This window comes from Stegodyphus dumicola, chromosome 2 (genome assembly GCF_044657685.1).
Source record: "Stegodyphus dumicola isolate Sdum_Otavi_A_Nest chromosome 2, ASM4465768v1".
NCBI lineage: Eukaryota > Metazoa > Arthropoda > Arachnida > Araneae > Eresidae > Stegodyphus > Stegodyphus dumicola.
The window spans coordinates 156,129,525-156,157,440 of NC_140769.1; the positions used below are offsets into that span (position 1 = coordinate 156,129,525).

Below are 27,916 nucleotides of genomic sequence, written 5' to 3' on the forward strand. Positions count from 1 at the left end.
AATGTTTTAATGACAGAGAAGCTTCAAGGCGGTGACGCACGAATAATCAACAGAGGACACTTTGGTCGATCATCCGAAACGTGAATTCTGCTACCAGATGTCAATTCTGCATGCCAGCGGGGAGACAGTGAACATAAACTGTATTGTAAACGTATTGTTGCATTTTACGTGTTCGTGTATTTGGAGTAATTGATGACAATACTTGGCGAAGGATCAAAACACAATTTATTCGCCAGTATTACACAGGGCAGTTCCAAAGACACGTTTGCAGTTGTCGGAAAACTACGATAAGCAGGCTGAAACAATCAGCAACACAACCTTCAGGCTATAACAGTAAAAAGAGCTTCACGACAAAGCACTAAAGTACCGCTCTAGACTCGGTCGATCGCTCTCAAGCTAATCTCTGAACTCGAGACACTATTACTACGCTACTAAATTCAAGGTAATACTTTCTCCGCGTACAGGCATATATATAGCTTTAACGTACCTTCGAGAACATTCCCGAGGAAAACCGCTGAGAATGCGTTCTAGAATGTTCTCGCTTCGTCTATATCGTATCGCCAATTTTGTTGTCAATTATCTCCAAATGAACGATTTCGCGCAAAATCTGGCAACCCTACCTTTCTCTGCTTTATTCTGGTAACCCTAAACCCGTTCTGCGGGAAAGCTGTCTCACCGCAAGCTGGACGTTTCGCAACAATATTCGAGTCACGACGGAGAAAATTTCGGATTTGCTCAAAAAACATATATTTCTGTCAAAGTCAGTACTCCGCTGCATGTCGCCGCTGTGGCACTGGCAGCAGTCTCTGATATCGATCTGCTAGCACTAAGGCTCCTTGCATATTGCCTAATTTTAGTGATTTTTGCGTCTTCTTGAACAATAAAAAGGCATTTACGTGAGAAGTTCTTTTCAGATGAGGAAATGGAAAACGCTTCGCCCACAACATTTGCCACAAAATAGTTCTATTCATCTCGCTTATAAAGCTCTGTGAAAAATGCAATTTAATGGGAAGGACTTAAGTCTGAAACCCTGTGAATTTAAGAATACCCCCGAAGAATTCAAGACAGAGAAAATAAAATCATGCGTTTAAAACGAATGGGTAAAAAAGCAATGCAAATGGTACAAAGAAGAGAGTTGATATTTTTTCACCATAAATTATCGTCACGAGAAGCTTTTTGTATTTATTTATCAAAGGAAGTAATTATTCAAGACATAGTTGTGCTTTTATTGCAATGGATTACTTAAGCGTGAAGGATAGAATAACTATTTCCCTGAAATGGCAATTATTTTTATTTTGCCAAGCCACGGAATTAATGAACTGAAAACAATAAGCACTCGAAAGTGGTTTCCTTTGAGGTTTTAAAAATGAAACGACAGCAATACTATCATAATTATTTTTAATTAGAGAATTGTAATAATAAGAGGAATGCCTCAATCAATAACTTCAGCTTTCAGTTGCAACAAGCGATTCAAATCAGTATCTCAAATAGTTATTTTAACATTTAGTGAAGATTAGGAAATGCACTGTCTGACAGGACATATGCAGTAATATGAAAAACTGAGTAAAATGTGATGAAAATTAACAAATAGTATTGCATCAATAAGCAGACTGACCAGTTGGATGCCCAACCACCTTTTGCGGCGATACAAGAAGCAACTGTTTGTAAAGATGAAATCAGCATGCATGAAATATCCTGAAGGATGGGTGATCAAATGCTTTCAACCACCCTCCGTAATGCGTTCCCCAATTGAGGCTGGGGCAGATTAAATAAACGACGGCCAATTACATCCCACAAATCCTCACTTGGTGTGAGATGAGATCTGAAAACATCGGTGGCCAAGAAAGTATTTGGATGTCTTACAGTGCCTGACTGTTGGCGATTGCCTCCGGCCTTGCTTTACTTGAAAACGCTGAAAGAAAGGTAGTATAACTGGCTGCAGCGCGAGAGTGGTTCAAACCTTGGTGCCACGTTGTCAAACAGTATGGAATTTGGAGATTGGACCGTCTCCAGACTCTATGATTATTAATGAAATAAAAGTGAGACTATGCACTGTACTCTAATAAACTGCGACATTCAGTCATGCAAGATGATCATAAAGTTCCGAAACCGTTGGCAACGATGGTTCAATGTCAGTTTTCGTAAAGGACGGTGTGATGGAAGTTGCTTTTGCCCAACCTTCTAGAAATTGCTGATATTAGAGCGTTCATAGCTCACATTATATAATGTCGAGAGTGGTGCTTTGTGGGGGTCATTATAGCATACCTTTGGCTACCTCAGTTCAAGCCTTCTGACTTTCATGTAGATTCATTTGTATCTTTGGCACATTTTTTTTTTTTTTTTTTTTTTTTTTTTTTTTTTTTTTGTTCAACACATTTTTTCCAAATCCTTTGCCAAAAATAAGTTTTAGCCCACCAGCCGCCGAGCTGTAAAATCGCTGAACTGTGGTAAAACCTGGCTGCATGGGCGTTCTCGTGATTTTCGGTGTGTAACTCAGATACGACCCAGTGTGGCTTAAAAGTCTTCCATGAAAATCCCTTTCTTTGGCAAATACTTCTGTATGGGCCTCAGTAATAAAAAAAAAGGGGAAAAGGGGTCTGTTTCAACTGCAAAACGATGAAAATTCCAACATTTGCTTTGTTCACAGGCTGAAAAAAAGCAATGATGATTTCAAAAGCTGTCTACCAGATATCTTTTCAATTATATGTCTTCTAAAATGAAACAGTTCGATTAATAGATTTCCCAGAATAACAGAAAGTATCGCTGTTGAATCATCAGTCGTTTTCTTCTTTTCTGAATAATTTATCACGGGCCAAGTTTACATTTCAGAGAGCTTACATAAAACTTTCAGATATATATTTGTTATTATTTGGATAAGTATGAAAACAAATCACTTTATTGTTGTTGTTTTTATGTTGATTAGATAACAGTTAGATGTGCTAGGAATTGAAAAGAAAAACTGTAACTTTTATTTTCTGTTAAAGATATTTTTCTGATCTAGACTAGGAATGATTTTCTGCAATTGCTGCTGGACACTGCCAAAGATGTATCAAAGGAGGAAACCTCGGATGCCTCAGAAAAGGAAACGGGAGATATTGCACAAAACTATAATGACGATGACCATCATCATCACGTTTTGAAAGAAATTTACTCCAAGAAAAGTAACTAATTCTGCTTTTTATCCTCTAGTGTACACATATTTTATATAAGCTTATATAGATATGAAAAGTCATTCAATGCAACAGTATTGTGAAAATAAAAAAAATAATTATAAATTTTAAATTTACAGCATTCAATATGCTGTTCTTTTTCATTAATTGAGAAAAATGTGTTTTTGCTAATTATCATTTTAAAACCTATATCTTCTCAGTGAAGTATTTACGTATTACAATTATTTTTAAAGGAATAAAGGTATGTAAATTAGCGTGCAAGGAAAATGTACCGTATTAAATATAGCGTCCAAGGAAATTCAGCGATATTTTAACGGTCCTAAAAGTGAAGTATATGGTAGGTCTGTCTGTTGTAAATTCAAGACGCTCGATCGAATAGAAGTGATTGCAGTTCTTTGGCAGAAAATATAGATTTTTCTTAAATCTACTTTTGCCACAAAAAGAGTTAGAAGAAAAAATAAATTACATACCTCGTCTAATAATTAATAATATATATAAAAAATGTGCTAACGATCAATTATCATCAATTATAAGGCATCTAATATAAATCAGCTAGTAAATAGCATTGCTTTTTATCTCAAGCATTATTATAGATAATAAAATTTCTTTATATTGAATTAATTGAATAGAACAATAAAACAATTTATAACATAAAAAGCGACTCACAAAGCATTTATCCGAATGGAAAGAAAATCGCTTCATGAATTAAAAACGAAACACTAACAGTATGATAGCGATTGAATATTTTACTCAGGAAATACAGCTACAAGAGCAAAAAATTCGAATAATGCGTTAGCCTCGCTCTAACTTTAATGCAAACTATTATCCGATGAGCACCGACTAGCAGATTTCATAGATGCCCTCCTGCAAAATTGCTTACCATACACATTGAAGCGAAAGTGAACAGAGGTGACTGAAGATTTAATTACTCACACTGTCTCCACAGACGGGCTGTACAAGATCACTCAAAAGCAAGTTCACTTAAAAAGGCGGGAACTTGGAATGCACTTTAGCACACTTTCAGCTGGCATTGCAGTGAAACTACTCCTGATTTAAAAGCGTGCCATTGGCGATCGCTTTTCTTAATTTTCAGATAAGAGACTAGGAAAAACAAAACAATTTTTTCTCCTGTGTATGGAGACGGTATTCAACATCCTTGAGTATGATAAATAGGTTGTTTTCTAAATAGGTTTTGACAGCTGGTGAACATTTCTCAGGTCAATTTCATAGGCAAAATGTTAATCTTTGGGGTGGAAGAGAAGCAAATATTTGAGTTTTGTAGGACGGTGAAAGGGTTAATCAATGCTGAGTACAAAAATTAACTCACTTTACCTAAACCTCGGCTGACCTCTAACAATATACTCGCAGGTAGCAAAAACTTGCGCCTGTAAATTATATTGCAGTTGCCAGAAATCTGCTACAGATTGGCGTCCAAGTTATGCTGCCAAACGCGCCATCTCGAAAACTTAACAAATCCGAGCTTATTAATACTTTAACTTGCATTCTGGTGGAAGCTAACGATAGTAGAAGTTACATTAAAGCAAAATTTATAAGACAATTGGGATAATTAAAGCAGAATCTTACAGGCTATTAATGCAATAAAATTAATTTAAATAGATTTAATAAATTTAATTATATATATCATTTATCTCGTCTATAGAATAAACTTTTGTTTATGAAAACGTATGTAATTGTTTTTGAATAAGATATCTGATATCACAAATAAAGTATCAGGATCAGTCGTGATCTTTGCAGAATTGCTGCTGTTCTCGATGCTCTGTCGTTCTAACATTACCTCAAATTTTGCTCAGTTGCTTTTAGGTTAGCTAGTTCATAAACTTGAAACTTAAATTACCTGATTTTATCGATCACATAAAAAAATAAAACATCTAGCAATAAAAGTGAGGTTAATTTTTGGCTGAGTGGGGTGTTACAAAGAGATAGATTAATACACCGAAATGCACATCTTTAAAAGGGGTTCTTTGACGGCTGTCTGGTATCGAGATGAAGTCCTAGAATCCACTGTGAGATTGTACGCTGCAGCAGTTGGCCCTACTTTTGTTTTAATGGACGATAACGCACTTCCCCACAGAGCTGACATCGTCGATGACTACCTGGAGAGTGAAGGGATTGCGCGTATGGCGTGACCAGCATATTCGCCCGATCTTAATCCCATTGAAAATCTTTGGGATGCTCTCGGCCGTGCTGTATCATCACGTTTCCCACCTCCAGCCACTCTTATTGAGCTGCAAACTGCTCTACAAGAAGAATAGCGATTGCTTAATTCTGCGGTGGTTGACCACCTAATTGAAAGCATGGTCACAAGGTGTAAACTTTGTATACAGATGAGGGGGGATCACATACCCTATTAATGTCCTTTTTCTCATTTTATGCTGTTTATTTTCACTTTATACATAATTCTGTTTAAGTCTCCAGTATTTCATTATCTGATAACTTACAGAAATTTAATGTATATAATTATTGATTTTGTTTTATGCATAAATATATATGCTACTTTCCTGCCGAATTTTGCGTCAATCAAAGCAGTATTTGTTGATTTTTTTTTTCATTTTACATCTTCGTGCTTAACTTCTGGAAGTGAGTGTATTTCATTATTTCCTTTTTAACAGATTTATCTTTGGATGAGCTTGTTGCGCAGTGTGTGATCTTCTTTTTGGCTGGTTACGATACCACAGCATCTACTTTAGCTTTCGCTACGTACAACCTTGCCTTAAATCCAGACGTTCAGGATAAACTAATAGCAGAAATTGACGATGCAGTCAAGGAGAATAATGTAAGCTTTCATTCACATATTTTTTCTCGTACTTTCTATCGGACTGATATCTCATCAGTCGCCGAATGCTTAAGACCGCTGAATACTAGTAGTTCGACATGGGTTTGAAATCTGGTGAATGGGATGGCTGTCTAGCGATACTTCGTATTTTCCTTAAGTCTAACATGAATACGAGTTAATTTCTTCTATAAAATCCTTCACGAAGATATTCTTTCTTTTAGACAGATAGCTTTCGTGGGCTTCGGCGTATTCAAATCACCTAACGTAACTTCCTATCCTACTGTCACCTTTTCTTCGCAATAGCTTGGATTTTAAATATTCATTTAATTGTATCTAACATTATAAGGTGTTTCTCACGCCTTCTTAGCATGACTTCGTAGTGTAACGGTCAGCACACTCGGCGCGTATTCGAGAGATCCGAGGTTCGAATTCCTGCGAGGGCATTGCTCATTTCTTCATTTTTCTAATTCCAAAATAACCTAATGTGTCTATAGTAGCGCTCTAACTAAAAAAGGTGGTGGATGATGATTCTCTACCACCGAGATTTGGTGATTTAGTCCCATAATCCCCAGTCGCTCTTCAAAAATGGGACAATATAAGGTATATCTCCCGCTTTCTTAGCATGCCTTCGTGGTGTAGTTGTCAGCACACTCTGCGCATATTCGAGAGGGTTAAGGTTAGAGTCCCAGCATTGCTCATTTCTTCATTTTTCTTCTTTCAAAATTAACCTAATGTCTTTATAGCGGAGAGCGATCTAAAAAAGGTGGTGGATGATGATTCTCCGCACTGGAATTTGGCGATTTCGTTCCCTAATTTCCAGTCGCTGTTTAAAATTGAGAGTATATAAGGTATTTTTCGTGCTTTCTTAGCGTGCCTTCGTAGAGTACTGGTCAGCACACTCGGCGCTAGCCCACTCGGTATTCAAGAAATCTGTGGTTCAAGTCCCGGTGACAGCATTGCTCATTTTTCATGTCTCCTGCTTTGAAATAATGTCTCTACAACATGCTAAAAGAAAATTCTTAATAGATTTTAGTAAATAACGTTAAACAGAGGAAATTTTCCACTAAATCTGCATACAGTTGTGCCACAGTAATAATTGATTCAGTGTCCACGATTTCAAGCATCCGTTGTCCATGTCTGCGGAGAAAGAAAAATAAATGTCACATTAGTCGTTATATTTTTAAATGCAAAACAGCTGTCAAAGATTTGTGACATAGTCGAAACACAGCAATACCCAGTATTCACTTTCCTCTGTCCTGCGCTTTGGTTTCAGACCGATGTAGCTCAAATTCTGAATTGCAGAACCTAATATATACTTTCAGCTTACAATATAAAGTTAAACCTAATTGTCACTTAATTACTTTTAATTCAACCTTTCTGAGCTAAAGATGTCTTGTGTCCTCGCCCTCAAAATAAATGGACTCTTATGAATGCAGTCAAGGTGTCTAACAGTTTATTTACACTACTAACTTGTAGGTACAGCTAAACATACAATAATGTTTGTAAAAATTACACCATGAAGGAATTATGCAAATTGAGTCAAACTTACATGAAGTGTAAAGTGAGGTAAGACATGCAAATTATTAGAATTTCAAAGCGATTGCGCATGCGTGGAATGAGAACGATACCACTTATTCCATGCATATAAATGATTGTAAAGTTGCGCTGAAATCTGTTTATCGCCCTCTATCTGCGGTGAACTTTTAATTAGTGGTCAATATGTCTCGTTAACAGCAGACGTTAACATACCAAACATGAATTCGAACCAGGCCGCATCGTGGGTATGCGAGAGGGTGGGCCTTTGTATCGAGCAATCGCAATCCGCACGCAGCGCAATGCCACAACAGTAATGCGTGTTTGGAAGAAATGGACAGAGGAGAACCAAAAAAAGCCAAAGCCTGGTAGTGGGACAAGCAATAGCACAACGGCACGGAACGACTGACACCTCATCCGCATGGCTGTGACGGGCGGTTCGTACAGCATCCTCTCGTGTGATAGCAAACGTTGGAGGACGGCTACAGGTGCTGTGTTATTTTAGCTCCACGGATCGTCGCCGTCTGCTGCAGCATAAACTGCGTGTAAGGGTTCCTCTACGCAGGATTCCCCTGTCACAAACGCCTTCGACTTCAGTGGACACGGCTACGCAATAAATGGACTCTTATGAATACTTGCTCCCACGGTGTGTTATCCAGCATCATACTGCACAAACGTCTAAAATCATGCTGTGGGGAGCTATTGGCTTGTAATTGTCCAACCCATCTGATGCGAACAGCCTCAACAGTGATCGCTACATAAGAGAAGTTGTGGAGCCAGAGGTCCTCCGCATTTTTTGACGCATTCCGGGCGCTGCATTTCAGCATGTTAACGCTCATCAAAATTTCTCATCAAGAAAAATGGAAGCCTTCATTTTTTAAACTTCAAAAGCAGTGTTATTTATTTTATTGCAATATTTGGAGCAGAAAATTAGCTTCTTATATCTTTACTCAGCAGTATCGAAATTACTCTGATTATTTGCTTCGTGTGCTTCTGTGAATGAAAGTCTCATGAATTCTTGAATATGTAAATAAATGAATTATTATTTCACTTTGCAGGGCGAACTGACATATGACGCTATACAGAGCATGAAGTATCTGGATAACGTTATATCTGAAACTCTGAGGTTGTATCCTCCAGCTATAAGGTAATTAAAAGATGTTTACTAATTAAAAAGAAATGAAAACTTGCAATATGATTTTTTAAATTTCAGCTGAATACTTGAAAGTATTAATTTAAATATAACAAATTTAAGTATAACAATATTTAAACAACTAAGGAAAAGTTATATTAATATTGGAAGGAAAAATTATATTGATTAAAATATATAAAGTCATAGAAATTTAAATAAATACGAAACATAAAAATTAGTTTTAGACTAAAAGACAATCGATGATGGAGATTGTGAATCTTAGTAAATGGAAAACCTACCTAAAATGCACACTTTTTCATAACTACTTTAAATTTCAAAATCAACTTTTTAAACAAGTAAGAGGACTTCCAATGGGTTCCCATTCCAATACCTCGATCTATAATCTCTTTTTATTTATCAAAGAATTTAACTTCCAAAAAAATTTACAATAGCAAGAATTAAATTACTACAAGCACACTTATAGATGATCTTATTACATTTAATAATTTTAATAAGATTGAATACTCCGAGATTTATCCAGAATGCCTTACACTTAATAAAACTAATAATTCGCAAAATAACATCGACTATCTCGATCTTCAAATCATTATCTGCAAAAAAATTTTACTTTTTCACAAAACGAGAAACTTCAGTTTCAGTACTAACAAATTAATAAATTGGACATCCAACATTTCCAAACAAGTTATTAGTAATACAATAATAAATCAAATACAATGCATTAAAATATTTGCACAGATACGATAGAGTTACAACGCGAAATTTTGCTCCTCATTAAAATTCTCAAAAATAATCTAATACCTATAATCGATTTATTAACAATTGTCTTAAAAGAGCAAGCGTTAAATCCTCATTCTAAATCATTTAACTGATAGGGATATGATTATTTGTTCTTAAACCTGAGAAGGCGGTATAAGTTGGATGACTATCAGTTGAAGGATTTGTACATAATGTAATTACAAAATTGTATATAATGTTAAAAGCTAATTGTTTTCAGACTTTTTTTATGCTGTTACTAAAAAAATGAGCCTATTTCATAATCTTTAGTCTGTCAAATAGCTCGTTGACAGTGAAAATTACTTTTTTTCCTTTTCTAAATTTCTTCCTCGTTCCGACACGACAATTAGCCAGAAATTAATTAATTTTCAATCACTAGTTAGTATATTCAAAAGTTTAACAGGCATTTTCACTCACATAAGAACTCCGCAACAAACGTCCCTCAAGCATTTCTGGTTCCTCCCATGTCCCATAAATTACTTCTCACAAGTTTCGCCGCCTGAAATAATTCAAAGTATCCCCGCTGCCAATAACCGGAATTTCGGACACACAACCCCTTCTGAGTCAGACACCGGGGAAAACACTTTACCGACATCCCACTAGAGAGAACGTAAGTTAATTAATGGATTTTCTGGCCTTTTATATCTTCATGTACACTTCACATTTTTTCTTATTATATATATATATTAATTGTTCAATTTTTATTATTTAATTTGTTTTTGCAAACATAGCATTATGTTTCTTAATTTTCTAATGTTTATTTCAATTGCTTTGAGAACTGCAATTGCTTTTTGAATGCTATTTCAAGTTTCCAATTAGAATTACCACTGTTTAGTTTTTGTACAAATAGTTTTGGGTTAGCATGCATAAAGGCGAGGGTGTCGGGGGACATTTACTCAAGTACTTTATAAATTTTACTACATAAATTGCTTTTCACTCAAAATTTGTATTAGCAAAAATGCTGAATTCAGAATGAGTTCTTTGGTACTCTACTTTGGTTTTAAATCCCATCACTTCACGGAACTATTTGGCCTAACCTCATTTGCCAATTTGGCATAACCATTCTAGCATGAGTAAAAGACGAAACACCTTCGTATTTATTAATTATTGTTCATTGAACGGGAGTTGGTTTGTTCCTCTTGAAAAGTCAACTAATTTTCGATCAATAGCGATAATTTCTTGCTTTTAATTTAATTTCTTTTTCAAAGTTTGAAATTTTGTTATTCATGATTTTAATTCAATTTCAAGTTACTTTACAACACAATTTTCGGAATCAAAATTCCTACATATGGGTTCACTCTTTTTTGATACTTCTACTAAATCTATATTAGGAGATCATATAATCAGTATTTCTTTAGTAAATAAATTATATATATATATTTTGAAATGCAATATTAACCAAGTACTAGACACACATTTAGTAATATTTAGTAATTATGTTCTGAGTATTATCAAACTGCTTATTACGTAACTGCTTTTGTTGTAAAAAATTAATAAAAGATAATTTGCTTTTTTTTTAAATTACAATTTTTTTAACGAAAATAGCTTAAAATTTCTATACTTTTTAATCGTTATGAAATCTATAATTTACCAAAGCAATAGATTTAAAATTCAATACAAATCCCTTCATTTTGTAAAATAGCTGTTCAGTGTAATTCTCCAGAGATTATTTTTATAGATTATACTTTTGGGTCAAACCATTTTAAGAATATTTTTGAAGGAAACATTCTTCAATTTTCATTTTCCTACTAATGATGAAAAGAATAAATGTTGCCATTTGTAAAATGAAGAATTGCTTTTTACTAATAGTAACGATAACAGAAATTGGATGGTAAGAATTATATTTCTGTTTAGATATTATTTGTAAACATTTTATTTGTTTATATAGGACTGAGCGAGTTGCAGATGCTGATTACAAACTAGGTGACACGGGAATTACCGTTCCAAAAGGCATGGTAGTAACAACACCTGTCTACGCTATTCATAGAGATCCAAAATACTATCCTGAACCTGAAAAATTTAATCCAGACAGGTAAGTTTCAGTTTAACCCATGTAGAAATTTTACATTCCATTTAATGAGCTTATGAGTATTTAGCTTTTCCAGAGAATTTAGTTTAATGTAGTTCGTAGAGAAGACAAAGAGAGTACAAAATTTTGTTCAAATCTTGCGTGTAGTGATTATCTAATAGACATGCTTTTCTATTATGTACAAGAGGTTGATACACTGTTTTGTTAAGAAAAAACGAAATTCTTTAAAAAGCAGATTTGAGTTTAATGGATATTTGCGGAGAACCACTGGAAATGTTGAAATGTAGATAATTTTTATGGACTCATTTTATAAGGTATTTCTTCCTCCTTCTCAGCATGCCTTCGTAGTGTAGTGGTCACTACGCGCGGCGCGCACTCGAGAGGTCCACGGTTCGATTCCCGGTGAAGGTGTTGCTCATTTTCATCTCTCCTGCTTCGAAATAACCCAATGACTCTACAGTAGCGCCCGAACTAAAAAAAGATGTGGGGGATGATGATCCTCCCCACCAGGATTTGGCGATTGAGTCCCCTAATCACCAGTCACCCTTTAAAGGGGAGATTATGTAAGGTACTTCTCCTTTCTTCTTAGCATGCCTTCGTAGTGTAACGGTCAGCACGCTCGGCGCGTATTCGAGAGGCCCGTGGTTCGAATCCCGGTAAAGGCGTTGCTCATTTTTCATCTCTCCTACTTCGAAATAACCTAATGTCTTTACAGTGGCGCCGAACTAAAAGGTGGTGAATGATGACTCTTCACCATCATAATTTGGCGACTGGATCCCCTAAATCCCAATCACCCTTTAGAAGGGAAAGTATATAAGGTATTTCTCCCGCCTTTTTAGCATGCCTACGTAGTGTAGTGGTTAGCACGCTCTGCGCATATTCGAGAGATTCGTGATTCGATTCCCGGCGAGAGCATAGCTCATTTTTCATCTTTTCTCTTTCAAAAATACGTAATGTGTCTACTATTTAAACTAAATTATGTACAGAGACAATTCACAAAATCTGTATAATTTGAAAATAAACATGGTTGCTGCTATGTAAGATATAAAATGCTATGTAATACAGATAAATGAAAGTTCCGTAAGATCGCAAGAAATATGATGAAATGTGTAAGCAAATGTGTTGAACTTAAAGAATATCATTTCAAACATGATCTGTGAAAAAGTACATGTAAAATAAATGTTTTTTGCTATTTTTATATTCAATCTACTTTTTAAATGAATAAAAATTGAATATTGATTTATATTAACTTTTGAGACTGAAGGGTATTGAGAGTTATATAAATCTTTACATATAATAAAAAAAAGATTCTGTCTGTGTCTTTCGTTCGTACTTCGCGTAAGCTAATAGACCCAGGGCTACGAAATTTGGTATATAGGTGCATCTAAACAAGAGCCAGTGCACCTCCAAGCGAGTTTTTGAAAATTCGAATCAGTTTTTTTATTATTATTATTTTATCTTTTCGATTTTATTGCTTCATTTTGAATAGTTTCATTCTTTTAGAAATGTGGTTTTGACAACAGTTTTTCATTCAATGCTTTGTATACTGGGCTGCTGACTGTTGAAAATATGAGATAAAATGCTGCTGTTTTTCTTTTGATGTTTGGACACGCAACACGCACATCGCAATCTTCTTATTCTGACGCGCATGTGTCTCGCGAGGCACAACAGAAAGAATTTCCTTTATTCTCCCCTCTCTTTATTAGCTAATGGCAAAGAGGTTTGTATATTTTGAATTATGTCATCCACAAAGCACAGTTTTGATTGGTTATTGCTTTCTGATGATAGTTTCATTCTTTTAGAAATGTGGATTTGGCAACAGTTTTTCATTCACAGCTTTGAATACTGGACTGCTAACTGTTTTCTCTTGAAAATATGAGATTTATTGCTTATTTCATTGTCATTTTTTATATTATGTTTTAATTTTTCGTTTTTTATATTATGTTTTAATTATGTATAACTTTAATTGTATTAAAAGTTTTGCATGATTTGTTTAGGAAACAAAGTTCTTAACTTCCTTTATGCCATTTATTTGAATGCAACGGGAAGATGACTAATTTATTTATTAAGATAATTAACATTTGTATTAAAGGAAACTGCTTATTTCATTGTAATTTTATCATATATAATACTTTTTTTTTTTGATGAAGTTGTCCTGCTGAGTAAAATTCTGCACAGTTTTTAAATTTAACGTTTGGTGTTCCCTTTAGGCATTTTCCCGGTGCATTTAAAAGCCAGACGAAGGCTGGCCGCGTAGCTGCTAGCTAGTACACGATAATTAAAAAGAAACTAGATGAAGGCAACTAAATTTCGAAAATTAACCCTATAAGGTATTTCTCCCGCCTTCTTGGCATGCCTTCGTGGTGTGGTGGTCTGCATGCTAGGCGCGTATTTCAGAGGTCCGTGGTTCGATTCTTGGTGAAGACGTTGCTCATTTTTCATCTTGCCTGCTTCCAAAAATACCTAAATTCCAAAAATACCTCTTCAAACCTAAATTAAATCTGCTCACTATTCTCTTCAACTTGAAATCATTTTAAGTATATTTAGCATTCCTTAATGATTTCGCTAGATGCCGTATACATGAACAGGGCAAGCTTTCATCTAGTCTTGAAAGTAGTAAATCTCAGAGTGCCAAATTTGAAAAAAAATTAATAAAGGACGCATTGTAAGTGTCATTTCCACCGACAGTTCCTGTTTTTTCGAAACATTGGGACTTAATGTATTCTTTGTACTGAAGCAATATATTCTCATCCCTGTGCGCAGATGAGCAGACTTGTGCAAATATTTCCTTTCTGGCTTCTCAAAACATCACAATAAAACGCTTTAATAATATTTTGAACTCGAGAGATAGATTCTTTTTTTTCTCATATCAGAAAATAATCGTAATCTAATAAAAATAATCATAAATCTAATAAGCAAAATCGAATTCAGAATCTTAATTAGTAAAACACACTGATGTAAAATCACAAAATATGCATAATACATAGTATATACATAATATAAATAGTTTAAAAGTATTCCGTCGAGCATTACAATCAGGTAACAGCGATGGAATTGATGCATAAACCCAGACAGAATAACATGAAATTATCAGAAATTATCAGAACCAATCAAAATAGTTCATTCAGGTAGATTTTAAAATTTGATTGTCTTGCCCACTTCTTCTCTGAAATAACTATTACACAGTATCCATATATGTACCTTGTTTTACATCCAAAATATTCCAGGTAAATTAAGGCATCACTTTCAAGGTTTCTTACTTTGACAAAATTTATGGGTTTGTAGATACATTAGATTATTTTGAAGGAGGAGAGATGAAAAATGAGCAAAGCCCTCGCCAGGACTCGAACCACGGACCTCTCGAATACGCGTCGAGCGTGCTGACCACTACACTACGAAGGCATGCTAAGAAGGCGGGAGAAATACCTTATATACTCCCCCTTTTAAAGAGCGACTGGGATTAGGGGACCCAATCGCCAAAACCTGGTGATGAAGAATCATTATCCACCACCTTTTTTAGTTCGGGCTCCACTGTAGAGACATTAGGTTATTTCGAAGCGGGAGAGATGAAAAATGAGCAATGGTCTCCTCAAACCACGGACCTCTCGAATACACGCCGAATGTGCTGATTACTGCACCACGAAGGTGTGCTAGGAAGGCGGTAAAAATACCTTATAGGTTTAATAAAGATATCATGAATATATTGCTAAACTGTTGAATTTGTTACTAAAACTGTTAAATTTGTTACTTAAAAAAACTGTTGAATTTGTTACCTTAATGAAACGTTTACATTACCATTATGTTGTATCACCATTATTCCACCTCCGAAGTTTCATATTTTAATGAACTGTTTTCCTTTTAAACTACACACGAAAGATATGTGGACACACAATTTCGAAGTTCAATAAATATTACTTAGATTGCGGGTGATAAAGAGTGATTTTTAGAAAATGTTCTGGTGAAATAAAAAAAATAAAGCTTTAATCACCGTTTTTTGCCGGCGTATAAGACGCACCCCCTTTTCTATCCACATTTATGAAGGATAAAACTTTATTACTGATTATCATAGTGAATTTACAGTTTTTTTAAAATAAAAGAAATGCTCTCTGCAAATATTCTATCTGAGAAAGAACACCTTTTAGTTTTCTTCGTCAAAACCCAGACACTCTTCTCTACAGTTAAGTGTAAAGTCAGTTGAAACCTCTTCTAAATCAGAATCTGAGTCCTCATACAACAAGTTTTCCTCTGTGCCATCCAGTGCATTACTAATGTCACACTTCTTAAATGATTTAACCACTGTCTCGGTTTTGACAGCAACCCATCAAGCTTTGACCCATTCACAAACTTGCGAAATGCTACCTCCGAATAATCTGTGTATCGGCGTATAAAACGCAGCCCGTTTCTCAGACCTATTTTCAAAGAAAAAAAGTGCGTCTTATGCGGCAAATACGGTAATTAAATTAAATCAGGTTAAGATAATAGATGTAATAAAGATAATAAGTTTGTTCAGATAACCTATTTCCATATTCGGATCATGAAAAACAGAGAATTTTGAGTCAAGCAGTTTTCAGGTTTTTTTTAAGACCAAAATAGCCCGAAACTAGATCTCATTACCAGAATATCTTGAAGTGCAATTGAAAATAATTAGAAACCAGCTGATGATCTGTAACCTTCATCAGAATCACTTTACGTAGTTTGATGTCGAAATGTAAAAGATGAAATCTATTCTTTTTCTTAATCACTTAAACTAGATGTATGATCAAGAATGAAGTCATGAAGAAAAGTCTTACAAGTCGTGAAGGAAATGCTTGTATGAAAAAGAATGGCTTTCGTACAAGTCATAAAGAAATTGCTTAATGTTTTAGCTACCTTTGTAAGTTAAGTTAAACATTTCAAGCAAAGAATTAAAATCTTAAATTTAGCCACTGCTACTAGACTATCATAACACGTATGGTCAGTGCGGGTGCAATCATGCAGCCACATGACGTCAGCATCGGGCAGAATTTTAGAATTTAGCGAAGTAATGGGGGACTAAATTTAGGAATCATATCGGCGGCAAAAATCTAGCGCCCGGTCTGTGTTTGATTTTACAATTTCTGTAAAATTCATATATTTACATTATTTACTGTATTTTAAAGTACTAAGAATTTCCTGAGGAGAGCTAAAAAGGTTTGTGACTTTTTTCCAAAAGTATTTCTCTCTTACAAAAGTGAAACCGATAATAAGAACCACAGAATTTTGAAAGCGCATTTGTTTCCAAGGCCTTTGGTGAGAAAAAGAGCGGATAGCCTGAGTAACTGATTTCTCTGCAGTCTTTTAACTACTGCTGTAAAGCCAGATTTACAGGGAAAGTATAATCGAAATTTTCTCATTCGTTGCTACAGGTTTTATAATTACTGTTTATACGCATCTACTTGTTACTTATACATTGTTTGTCCAAATGGGCGTTAGGCACAAAAGGCTATTAGTTTCAAAACGCCATTTTGTGTCGTTTCACAAAATTTTGCGTTGATTTACTTTTCAAACTGTTGCCACCAAATATTATCGCCATGTATTTAAAGCAGTGGTTCTTAACCTTTTTGAGCCGCGACCCAAATTTGAGAAAAATGTTTATGTCGCGACCCAAAAAAAGTCAATATTTTTTCATTGATTTATTTTAGAACATATTTGTAAAAACCTTTAATCTTACAATGATGACTTATTTAACTTACAATTTTTTTATTTTTTTTATAATAATAAAGTTAAACAAAAGTACTTTTGATCCAAGAAAAATTTAATAAATAATCAAGTGTTTTTAATATTTTTATTGACCAAACTAAATAAATTTAAAACTTTTTAAAAATAATTGAAATTTAATCTTATAATAACATTTTATACGCTTTTAATGAGAACCTTGTGCTTGAATACATTTTGAAAGATCTGCAAACCTGTGTTGAATGCTTGTCAAGAAGCACCTTAAATCTATTTCTGGATTTAACTTGTTCCGGTGGTTGTTTTTGATTACACAGAGAGCCGAAAAACCAGCCTCACACATATATGTTGTTGAAAAGGGCAATAATACTTTTAGGGCTTCTTTAACAATTATTGGCTTTTCGGTTTTTAGATTTAACCAGAAAGCACATAAAGATTAAGTGTTTTTGTAAAAATTGTATCGAAGTGCTTGGTCACTTTGAATTTCTATTAATTGTTCTTGAAATTGATTAATATTAACAAATTCCTCATGCAAATCACTTACGTCAAAATCAAATGGCATTCGAACCCATTTATAATAAAAAACATGGTCTGCAGGAAAATACCGATCAAAGTCTGCTATTAGTTTTTCTAAATGATTGATAATAATTTTCTGTATTTCAAAATCTGTGATATTACTATTCTTGTCTTCAACAAGTAAATTAAGAGTCGGAAATGAAGCAAGTTTCTTTACTTCAACCTTATTTCTCCATAATTTGAGTTTATTTTTAAAACATGTAATTTTTTCAGTTAATTCAATAATAGTATGATTACGTCCTTGCATAGACGTATTTAGATTATTTATTTCAAACAAAATATCTGCCAAATAAGCAACTTGAGTAATCCACTTCAACTCGGAGAATTTAGATGCTAATGGGTGTTTCTTTTCTCTCAAAAAAAATTCGACTTCTGTCCGCAATGATAATACTCTTTGAACAACTTTGCCCCGGGACAGCCATCTAACTTCAAAGTAATATAATAAATGTTCGTATTCTGCACCAAATTCTGAACACAGTTCGCAGAAAATTCTACAGTTAAGAGCTCTTGATTTTATAAAATTGACTACCGTAACAATTTCATCCAAAACGATACTTAATTCGGGCGATAAATTTTTTGAAGCAAGATTTTGTCTATGTAAAAATCAATGAACCGATAAAATTTGTGAATTCATTTGTTTTGCTCTTGTCGAAAAAAACCCTTTTGAGATGCTGTCATGGCAGCTGCACCGTCGGTGCAAATACTGAAACACTGATTCCAATTTAATCCTTCTTCTTTAGAAAACGAATCGACAATGAGAAATATATCTTAACCTCTAGTTTTTGTTGACATTGATTTGCAAAATAAAAAATCCTCCTGTATATCTGTTAACCCTGGATACCGCACGTAAACCACTAGTTGAGCATCGTTACTTACATCTGTCGTTTCATCCAGTTGAATACTAAATAAACCAGCAATTTTTATAGCAGAAATAAGTTGATTCTTAATATCAAACGACATATCATTAATTCGTAAACGAATTGTATCATTTGATAATGGTACCTTTTGTAATTTCTTTGAAATTTCATCTCCGCACATGATACGTGCCATGTCAATGGAAGCAGGTTTTATAAGTTTTTCAGCAATATTATGGGGTTTCTTTTGTCTTGCAATATGCCAAGCCACATAAAAAGAAGCAAGTGTAGCTTGTTTGGTAGAAATTAGAAAACTATTACTACTTGGTGCATCTAAACGCTGTCTTTTTAAATCGGCTTCTTTTCTTTCGAAAAAAGTACGATCTTTTCCCTCAAAGGAAAAATTTTTATGTTTTGCATCAAAATGTCTTTTAAGTTTGTTCGGTTTCATCGATTCATTACTTAGTATTTCACTGCACAAGACGCATTGCGGCTTGTTCATTCCTCCATCATAAATGCAAGTAAACCCTAATTCTAAAAATGCTTCCTTGTATTCACGTTTTGCCATTTTAGGGTGATTACAATTTTACAATACACACTGCAGCTTGATCACTCCACTTTTAATAAACAGACAAAAATTGTTTCTAAAATGCTTGTATTCACGTTTCATGATTATTGCACATTCCACTGTTATTCACAACATAATACACAGAAACGAGTTTTTGACAAAGAACTTGCAGCGGAATGCAACTTTTTTAAGTAAATATCATTAATATGCAAACAGGAATTAACAGAATACAATATTCCGTTATTACTTCTTTATTCACACGAGTTAAATCGATAATATCTGCTTACATGTTTACAACCAACGGAAATTCCCCGGTTTCTTAAAAGTCGAAGTAAAAGTAGCTGATTGAAAGCGCTTTTAATTTTTACCAAAAGGTGTCACTACCGGAGAATGACTATGTTACCTACAACCTTATTGTGTCTGCGCGCACGTAAAGCAATGGCGTGAGTATTACCAACACCTCATAGAAGAAAGCTATAAGACAGAAATTGGATGTCACTTCTAGAAGGCCATTCGCGAAGAGCGGTAAAACCAATGCATTGTTTTAGAGAATAACTTGTATTAGAAAAAAACTCTTCTAGTAAGTGTTGGTATTACTTATTTTTGTATATTAAAAGTTTTTTTTTTTAATTTGACTTAGCGCGACCCAAAAAATATGCTTCGCGACCCATAGGTTAAGAACCGCTGATTTAAAGAAACTAAATAATGAAGAATCTGCATTATTACATGAATGTGTCTCGCATTGTAAAAAAACAACGGTACTAAACACCAGATTTTGAATAACGTTGTTCTCCAACCGAACACGGGCACTTAAAAGTCCGAAATTTGAATTTCGAATTTGTTTTATTATCTTCTTCAAATTTTGTTAAACATTAAAACGAATTTTTGATTAAAAAAACTCAACGATTTCAAAGCGAGCAGTGGCAACACTTCACGAAAAAAAAAAAAAAAAAGAAGAAGAAGAAGAAGAAGCATTTTTATCTCTAGCGCACGAGGCTGTCTATCGAAAATTCTAAAGATATGCTGTTTTTAATATTATGGGATTTTGTTTTTGAATAGAATTTTGTGTGGCATAAGCGCCAAGAACGTGATATTTAATGAATGAAGGTAACATCCAAAACGTACTTTTGGGCGTAATATAAAATCTGAAAGCTTTCAAATTTTTATTTAATTTGGTTTCTTTGTTATCATTATTTATTATACTTGTAAAATTGCCTTCTTTTATTATCAGTCATGTTTAATTTATACAGCAATAATCAAATAGATAAGGATTGAAAATTAAATATTCTAAAATCTAGATTAATTTGTATTGAGTGAGTAAAACTACTGTATGTAGATTTTTAATCAAACTTTTAATTAACTTCAGTCCACCATTAATAATCTAACAGCATATTTACCAGTAGGATAAATAATATATATGTGGGGAAAGGCAACGACCATAGTTGATAACACACATTTATTACTATTTACAAATATAGATTACATTAGGATTACAATTAATGAAAATGGTATACGAGCGATCGAGCGACGTCTGTTCCGCTCGCCAGCTAATCCTCGTCTTCTCCCGAAGGCGGGAAATACATGCGGACGCAATGCATACGTCACACAGTAGGGGATTAGGGAATATCATGACATAACATTTCTCACATTCGGCCATCATGACCGGACAGGCGACCTCGCCTGAAGCAACATAGTATATCATCAAATTTAAAAAAATTATTATAATATAGTAATATAGGTATGAAAAAAAAATCTGTAGATACAAAGCTGAGGATACTTACACAAATGGAGCAAAAAAATAGATTAAACACACCACAGCAGTTAACTAAAAATAAAAAGAACATTAGTATGACAAAATGAATTAAAAAGTTGATATGAGGAAAAAAAATTATTAAAAAGTTCTCAGGTGTCATATGTCCAAACTCAGGAGGACCTATAATGCTGACAGTTGAATAAAAATCAAATGATACGTTAAATATTGTTGGACCAGGGCTTCATGTATTCAGCACAAGTGGATGTGTTGGACGGTCCGTCGAAAAATGCACACTTTTCCACATCATATGTGTCATTTTGTTTGAGCCTGGTGACTTTATAAGGTCCGAGAAATTTCTGTTTGAGTTTTAGACCAGGGCCAAACTGAGTTCGTGATAGCCACGAGGTCATGAAGTTGAAATTTTTGTGAGAGTTTAGAAAGGACAGCAATAATAATGGAGTTCAAACGCTCAACTTGACCGTTCGATCGTGGGAGGCCAGCTGTAATAAGAACGTGCTTTATTCTCTGTGTGTCACAATAGTTTGCAAATGCAGTGGATTTGAATGCAGGGCCTCGATCAGAGATAATCGTCGCAAATTATAAGTACGGCGATTTTCGTCTTGCACTTTAGAGATTTGCTGTTTTGCGTCCTTACGGAGATCGTCACGTTGCTGAATGAATGCAGATTTGATCTCCTCGTCGATTAGAACAGCGATGTTTATGTCGTTTTGCGATTTCATTTTAGTCGTAAAGAGAAGTTCAAAGAGAGAGGAATTGATGCTACGTTGAAAAGTTGAATTAATAATTTGTTGCACGGCGGGAACATGGCGGTACCATTGCTCAGGGTTGGTTATGGAGAGTTTAGAAAGGACAGCAATAATAATGGAGTTCAAACGCTCAACTTGACCGTTCGATCGTGGGAGGCCAGCTGTAATAAGAACGTGTTTTATTCTCTGTGTGTCACAATAGTTTGCAAATGCAGTGGATTTGAATGCAGGGCCTCGATCAGAGATAATCCGCGAAGGATTTCCGAAGACTGATCTTTGAGATTCCAGCCGACTGATAACTTCTTCTGCGTCTGTAGACTTTGTCGGATAAAGCCACACGAATTTAGTAAACGAGTCTATAACTGCCAAAATATGTTTTTATTTCTTTGATGTGGTGACAGGTGACGGAGGACGGGGACGCCTGAAGTTTAACAGAGGTTAACAGGCATATGTCCCGCGTCCTTCCCTGGAGTTTATTTAATAGTTATAAGTGTGGATACATGGCCATACAGGAGCAACTGTTTAACATCTGGCATTTGAAGTACATTTGAATTAACATACAGGCACGGTTAAAAAATAAAAAAAATAAAAAAAAACCACTTAATAGGTTATAACAAAAGAAGAAAATTAAACACCTAAAAATGGTGTTCAATTTTCTTCTGCTCCCTGTGCAGTCAGAGATTAGATGGTAGAGCATTAGAATGCATATGTCAGTGCAAGTAATACATGTAAGCCCTATTACTCTGGTTGACAGAGGTCCTGGCCATATGCTGCAATGGTGGTTATTATTTTGCAAATTTTATTTATGGCCGCTCTGTTTTTGGCTAGGAACTTGTGAAATGCTGAGATATTGGCTGGTATCGGGAAGTGGAACTGTTCCGTGAGTGGGCACTGAAAGATATAATGGTCCGGTGACCCCTCACCCCCGCAAACACAGCGATCCGTGGTTGAGATGGTGCGGCGGTAGAAGTAATCCGGGAAGGGACCATGACCAGTAATGAAGTTGGTAAGGGGAGCAATTGCCATAAGGCGCTCCGTGGTTACTTTTGGCAAGAAGCTATGCGCTCTCCTTCCCGTGTCGCCCTGATCCCATTCTCTTTGCCACCACTGGATAGCGGCATTTCGCAGTTGACTTTTGAGGAAAGATGGTGGTGCTGATACTGATATCGGTCTGGCATTTTGGTTCGAAGCAGCCTCTTTAGCGAGTTTATCCGCTGTCTCATTACCCATGTTACCTGCATGGGCTTTAATCCATACTAGGTCAACATGTGCGTGCCGATTATCTTTTAGGATATGCTGCAGTCGTATGATCAGCGGGGAGGCGTGACTATGTTTGTCAAGAGCAAGCAGTGTCGACATACTGTCTGTTTAAAGCTGCACATGTGTGATGTTGTTGAGCGCCACGTATTCAATGGCAGCTGTTATGGCAACTACTTCTGCTTGAAAAATGCTATTATTTGGATTGAGGTACCCTTTCCAATGGTGTGCAGCATGGCCTTGCCTGTAGTATATAAAGGCACTACCTACACCCTCAGCAGTTTTCGAGCCATCTGTGTAGAACGCGTGCATATTAGGGTTTGCTTCTGGTTGACTTCGTGACGGTTTGAGCCAAGTCCCTTGTGTGCTGGGTGCGTGTGGAGAGGAGTACATGGATGTTCGTAATTTGCAGGGCTATGTAAGGTGCCTGCAAAGGTTGCGTCTCTCTGTAGATGTATTATTTTAGTATATGTGGCCTCTAGCTCCGCTTGGATATGAAGTGGTATGATGCCTGCCAAGGTGAGTGCTGCATAAGTTGCAGTGGTGCGGTAGGCTCTGCATAAGCCTATGGCGAATGGGCGCTGTAGTGATAGGAGTTGCTTAACCTTGTGTGCGGTCATGGGTTTTGCCCATATAGCTGCCGCATAGAGTGCCACCTTCTCAGCTACAGTTTTATAAAGTACCTTTTGAATGTGGGGATTCCGTCCCCAGTTCCGGCCTTGGAATTGTCGTGATCTCCTGGCAATTGCAGATGTTTTAATCTTTTGTGCCTGGATATGCGGAAGCCAAGTCAGACCTGGGTCCCATATTACCCCAAAGTATCTTAAAGTTTTTACGACCTTAATATTCCGGCCTTGTAGTTTGATACATGGGCTACGTGTTGGATTTGTACCCTTTCTTGGAAAGATAATAGCAGTGGACTTTGTGGTGGATATTTTGAGTTTTAGCTCTTCGCAGAGGTTGGCAAAGATAGTGCATGACTCACTGCCATGGGCTTCAAGCTCAGCGCGTGTGCGGCCTCTGACCAGTAATGCCGCGTCGTCCGCGTGTGTGTGCAACTAACACAGTATGTTGTGGCCACCTTACCTCTAAGACTTTATTAAAGGTGAGTGATGTGGTGGGCAAGGGGACCTAGGTGGTCGATATGGTACGCGTGCAAGGGTGCGTCGTCTTTCTCAATGGGGTGCAGTAGTCCATCTTGTTTGCCACGCTTTCGATTATTGAGGATGCATGGGATGCAGTTATGGATATACCGCTCAAATTTTTCTTTCAGATTTGGGATAAAATATTCGTTGTTTAAAAGTTCTTGAGTGCGTATTACGGCGAAGTGGCCTCGTTCGTGAGCTGTTTTAATGACATTTGCCTGCATATCCTCAGGCACCACAAGTAAGTCAATGCCGTTGACGTTTTTGTACAGGAGATTGTTCTTAACGAGAAAGTTATCATACGAAAGCGTCGTTTGAAGGAGTGCTTTAATAGCCGTAATATGCTCGTTGGTTTCTTGTGCTTTGCGAAATTGGAGAAGGACACTGTCTTGGATAGTCATGCAACATGGACTGCGACTGAGGGCATCCACGTGAGCCATCTTTGAGCCGATACTGTGCTCAATTTCGTAGTCAAAATCTTGGAGATATAAAACCCATCGGGCTATTCTCGAATTGAGTTCCTTTTTATTTAAAGTTTGCACAAAAGCGTTGCAGTCAGTGATAATTTTAAAATGTGAACCAAGGACGTAAATACGGAACTTTTTTAAAGCTTCAACAATTGCAAGGACTTCGAGTTCATAACTGGTGTATTTACGCTCGTTGTCCGATGTTTTCTTTGACATGTAGTAGACAGGGTGAAAGCTGTTATCGTTCATAGATTTTTGTAGTAGGACTGCCCCCAAGCCATCAATGGATGCGTCGGTATGAATTTCGATAGGACTCTTTCGATTAAAAATACTTAAAACTGGTTGTTGAGAAAGTAAATATTTTAATCTGTGAAATGCGGCTTTCTGATCAGCATGAAATTGAGAGGGGGTGTCCTTACGAAAGAGATCACTAAGGGGTTTTGCAATGCTAGAATATGAGGGGATAAATTTCCTAAAATATCCCGTGAGACCGAGAAAGCGTTGGACGTCTTTCGTACTCTTAGGTTCGGGGTAGTTAATTACAGATTTTGTTTTCGAAGGGGAAGGAAAACGTTTACCACTTTCGACGATATGTCCAAGAAATTCGATTTTTTTTGTGAAGAAATTGACATTTACGAAAATTAACTTCTAGACCATATTCACTAGCAACTTTGAGTACTTGGTTCAGACGATGAATGGCCTCATTTTCATTTTTGGCGGGAATAACTACATCGTCCATGTAGGGTAAAACATAACCTTTGAGAATTAAATCACGAAAAACATAATTTATAAAGCGCTGGAATACTGAAGGGCAATTTGAAAGACCAAATGGCATTCGAAGAAACTGGAATTGTCCGTTGTGAGTTACAAAAGCTGTATATGGTTTGCTTTCGTCCGCTACTGACACATGAAAAAATCCGTTACGTAGGTCAAGAGTACTAAAAATTTGGGCGTCTTGCAGTTTATCCAAAATGTCATCAATAAGAGGAAGAGGAAAATGATCCTTAATTAAAAGTCGATTAAGTTTCCTATAATCGATGCAAACACGGGGTGTACCATCTTTTTTACGCACCACGAGAACTTGACTGGCATATGGAGATGAACAAGGTTCAATAATTTTAAGTTTCAACCATTCATTTATTTGTTTGTCAACAATTTCCCGTTCAACAAAAGGAAGACGTCTAGGAGGGTGAAAAATCGGTTTATCATCGGATAGAGTGATATTAAGTTTAATATCTGTCGTCTTTGTTTTATTTGGGACATACGAATTCAGCAAACGTTCTGCCGCAGCACGAGTTTCTTTGGAAACATTTGAACCAATATCAAAAGCTGGAACATCGTCATTTATTGCAAAAATGAAAGATTCAGGAGCAGTTTCAAAGCATTGCTCGGAAGGTTTTGAAAAATATATACCGTCTGGTGTAATAGTTAATTTAGCATTTACTATTGTAATTACGTCACAGCCTACAATAAGAGAAAATTGCATAGAATGATTTGGAACAACTCTAATATTAGCCGGAAAGTCCTGATTATCAATGTTGATAATGGTTTGAAAATAGCCAATAATAGGAATTTTCGAGAATCCAAAACCAGTTAACACTCCAGAATTATTTAAAAGTGGTAGGGAACCAAGTTGAATCCATGTGTTTTCGTTCAGTAATGTGACCTCACTTCCAATGTCAATTAATCCAGAAACTGTGCTATTGAGTATAACGAGTTTTACACATATTACCGTGAAATGTGTAATGTACCGTGAAATGTATCAGTTTTACACATATTACCGTGAAAGGTTTGTACTGTATTTACTTCGGCAGGTGGAGTGGAAGTCTCATTTGATGTAGTGGGCCGGCAATCCATAAATTTATGTCCAAAACGACAACAAGTTAGACACTTTGGGCCAAGAGAACGATTAGGACAGGACCGTGAGAGGTGTCCGACCTCATTGCAGTTAAAACAAGTTTGTGGTTTAGTTTTAGATGGACCAGTATTATTAAATTTCGTGTCGTGTTGTTGGTCTGAAGTTTTTTCGTCCAGTACTACGTCTGGGGCCATTATTCGTATTTTTAAAATTTGATGGATGAGAGATATTTGTATGTCTAGTCGTAACTACAGATTCATAAGTGCGTAGCTTTTCCTTGAATTCAGAATATGATTTTGCACCGTAGAGAATAATTTTATCGGATGGGGTACCTAGTATTCCTTGAATGGCAGAAGCCTCGTCGATAACACCGTCACCACGATTCGCAATTTCGCGCATGGCGATAAAATATTGCAAAGAGCTTTCATTCGAGCGCATTTTTCTTCTTTCGAGTTGTTTATGAATTTCAGTAGAAGTAATTTTATCGGAGAACTCATTAAGTAATACTGTTTTAAACATGTATGAATTGAGATTCCGTTGTGAAAACAAAAAAGTTTTAGCAGTACCCACAACAAGTCGTTTCGCAAAAACTAATTTTTGCTGGTCGGTAAGATTTGGGAATAATTGGAAATTATCCTCTATATCGTTGAAAAAAGCACGGACTGAATAGGAATCATTGCCTGAAAAGTTTCTGCAAGTGTTTGAAAGATCTCTCAAAATAAACCATAAGTCATGACTCATCTCGCGAATCTCGGTGTTCGCCGTCATATAAACACCGACTCGAATTCAAATTTATTACTTCCGCGTCAGAAGAAACAACGCAATTTGGGCTTGGCGCCATGGAGGTAGGAAGTAAGAAGGAGTCGCCCTAAACAAGTTTCTCCGTACCCTGCTCTGAAGCACCGGCGATCCTTACGTGGTGACCAAAACATTGGGTCATTTACCATTGAGTTCTATGGGATTTGACGCGTTCGGGTGTAAATATTTTGTAATTACGTCGCAAATATACATATAAATGTATATATTTTCTTTTTCTACGACACTTCAGAGTCCTAAGTATGTGAAAACAACATATTTTTAAACAACCTTTCATTCTGAACGGAATTAAATGCTATACTTTTCACAGGACAGTTTTCTCAGAATGGTTTAATTTGAATGAAATATTTTCACAAGTTTTTGTTAATTACATTAGAAAAAAAAATTAAGGTAATTCGATTTTATTCGGTTAAGGTACAAAAATTAAGATCAAAGTTTATTGTATTATTAATATTAAAATTATGCATTATTTCTTTTCTATTTATAGAGCTTCTTCCTAAAATACTTTCTTAAATATGACATGATTTTTTGGCTTCTTTTAAATCGAAAAATGTAAGTCAATTTATAATTAATGCTCTATTCGGTTCATTTTAAATTAGAGAATTATTAGGAATTAGCGAAATACTTTAAATAGTACTTGACTTTCTGTGAACATTTCTGAAAGGGAATAAAATAAGTTTTTTTTTTTTTTTTTTTTTTTTTTGTGTGGCC

At 35.6% G+C, this 27,916-nt stretch overlaps 1 protein-coding gene across 1 annotated transcript in view; it reads left to right on the top strand.

The window, feature by feature from the left end:
* LOC118189134 (cytochrome P450 3A8-like) overlaps positions 1 to 27,916 on the top strand; it is a 118,517-nt gene that overhangs the window by 74,854 nt on the left and 15,747 nt on the right. The window contains exons 9-12 of the mRNA XM_035359682.2: positions 3,002 to 3,161; positions 5,801 to 5,964; positions 8,556 to 8,644; positions 11,313 to 11,456. Of these exons, the coding sequence (XP_035215573.2) occupies positions 3,002 to 3,161; positions 5,801 to 5,964; positions 8,556 to 8,644; positions 11,313 to 11,456 (557 nt within the window). The remainder of the gene's footprint in view (positions 1 to 3,001; positions 3,162 to 5,800; positions 5,965 to 8,555; positions 8,645 to 11,312; positions 11,457 to 27,916) is intronic.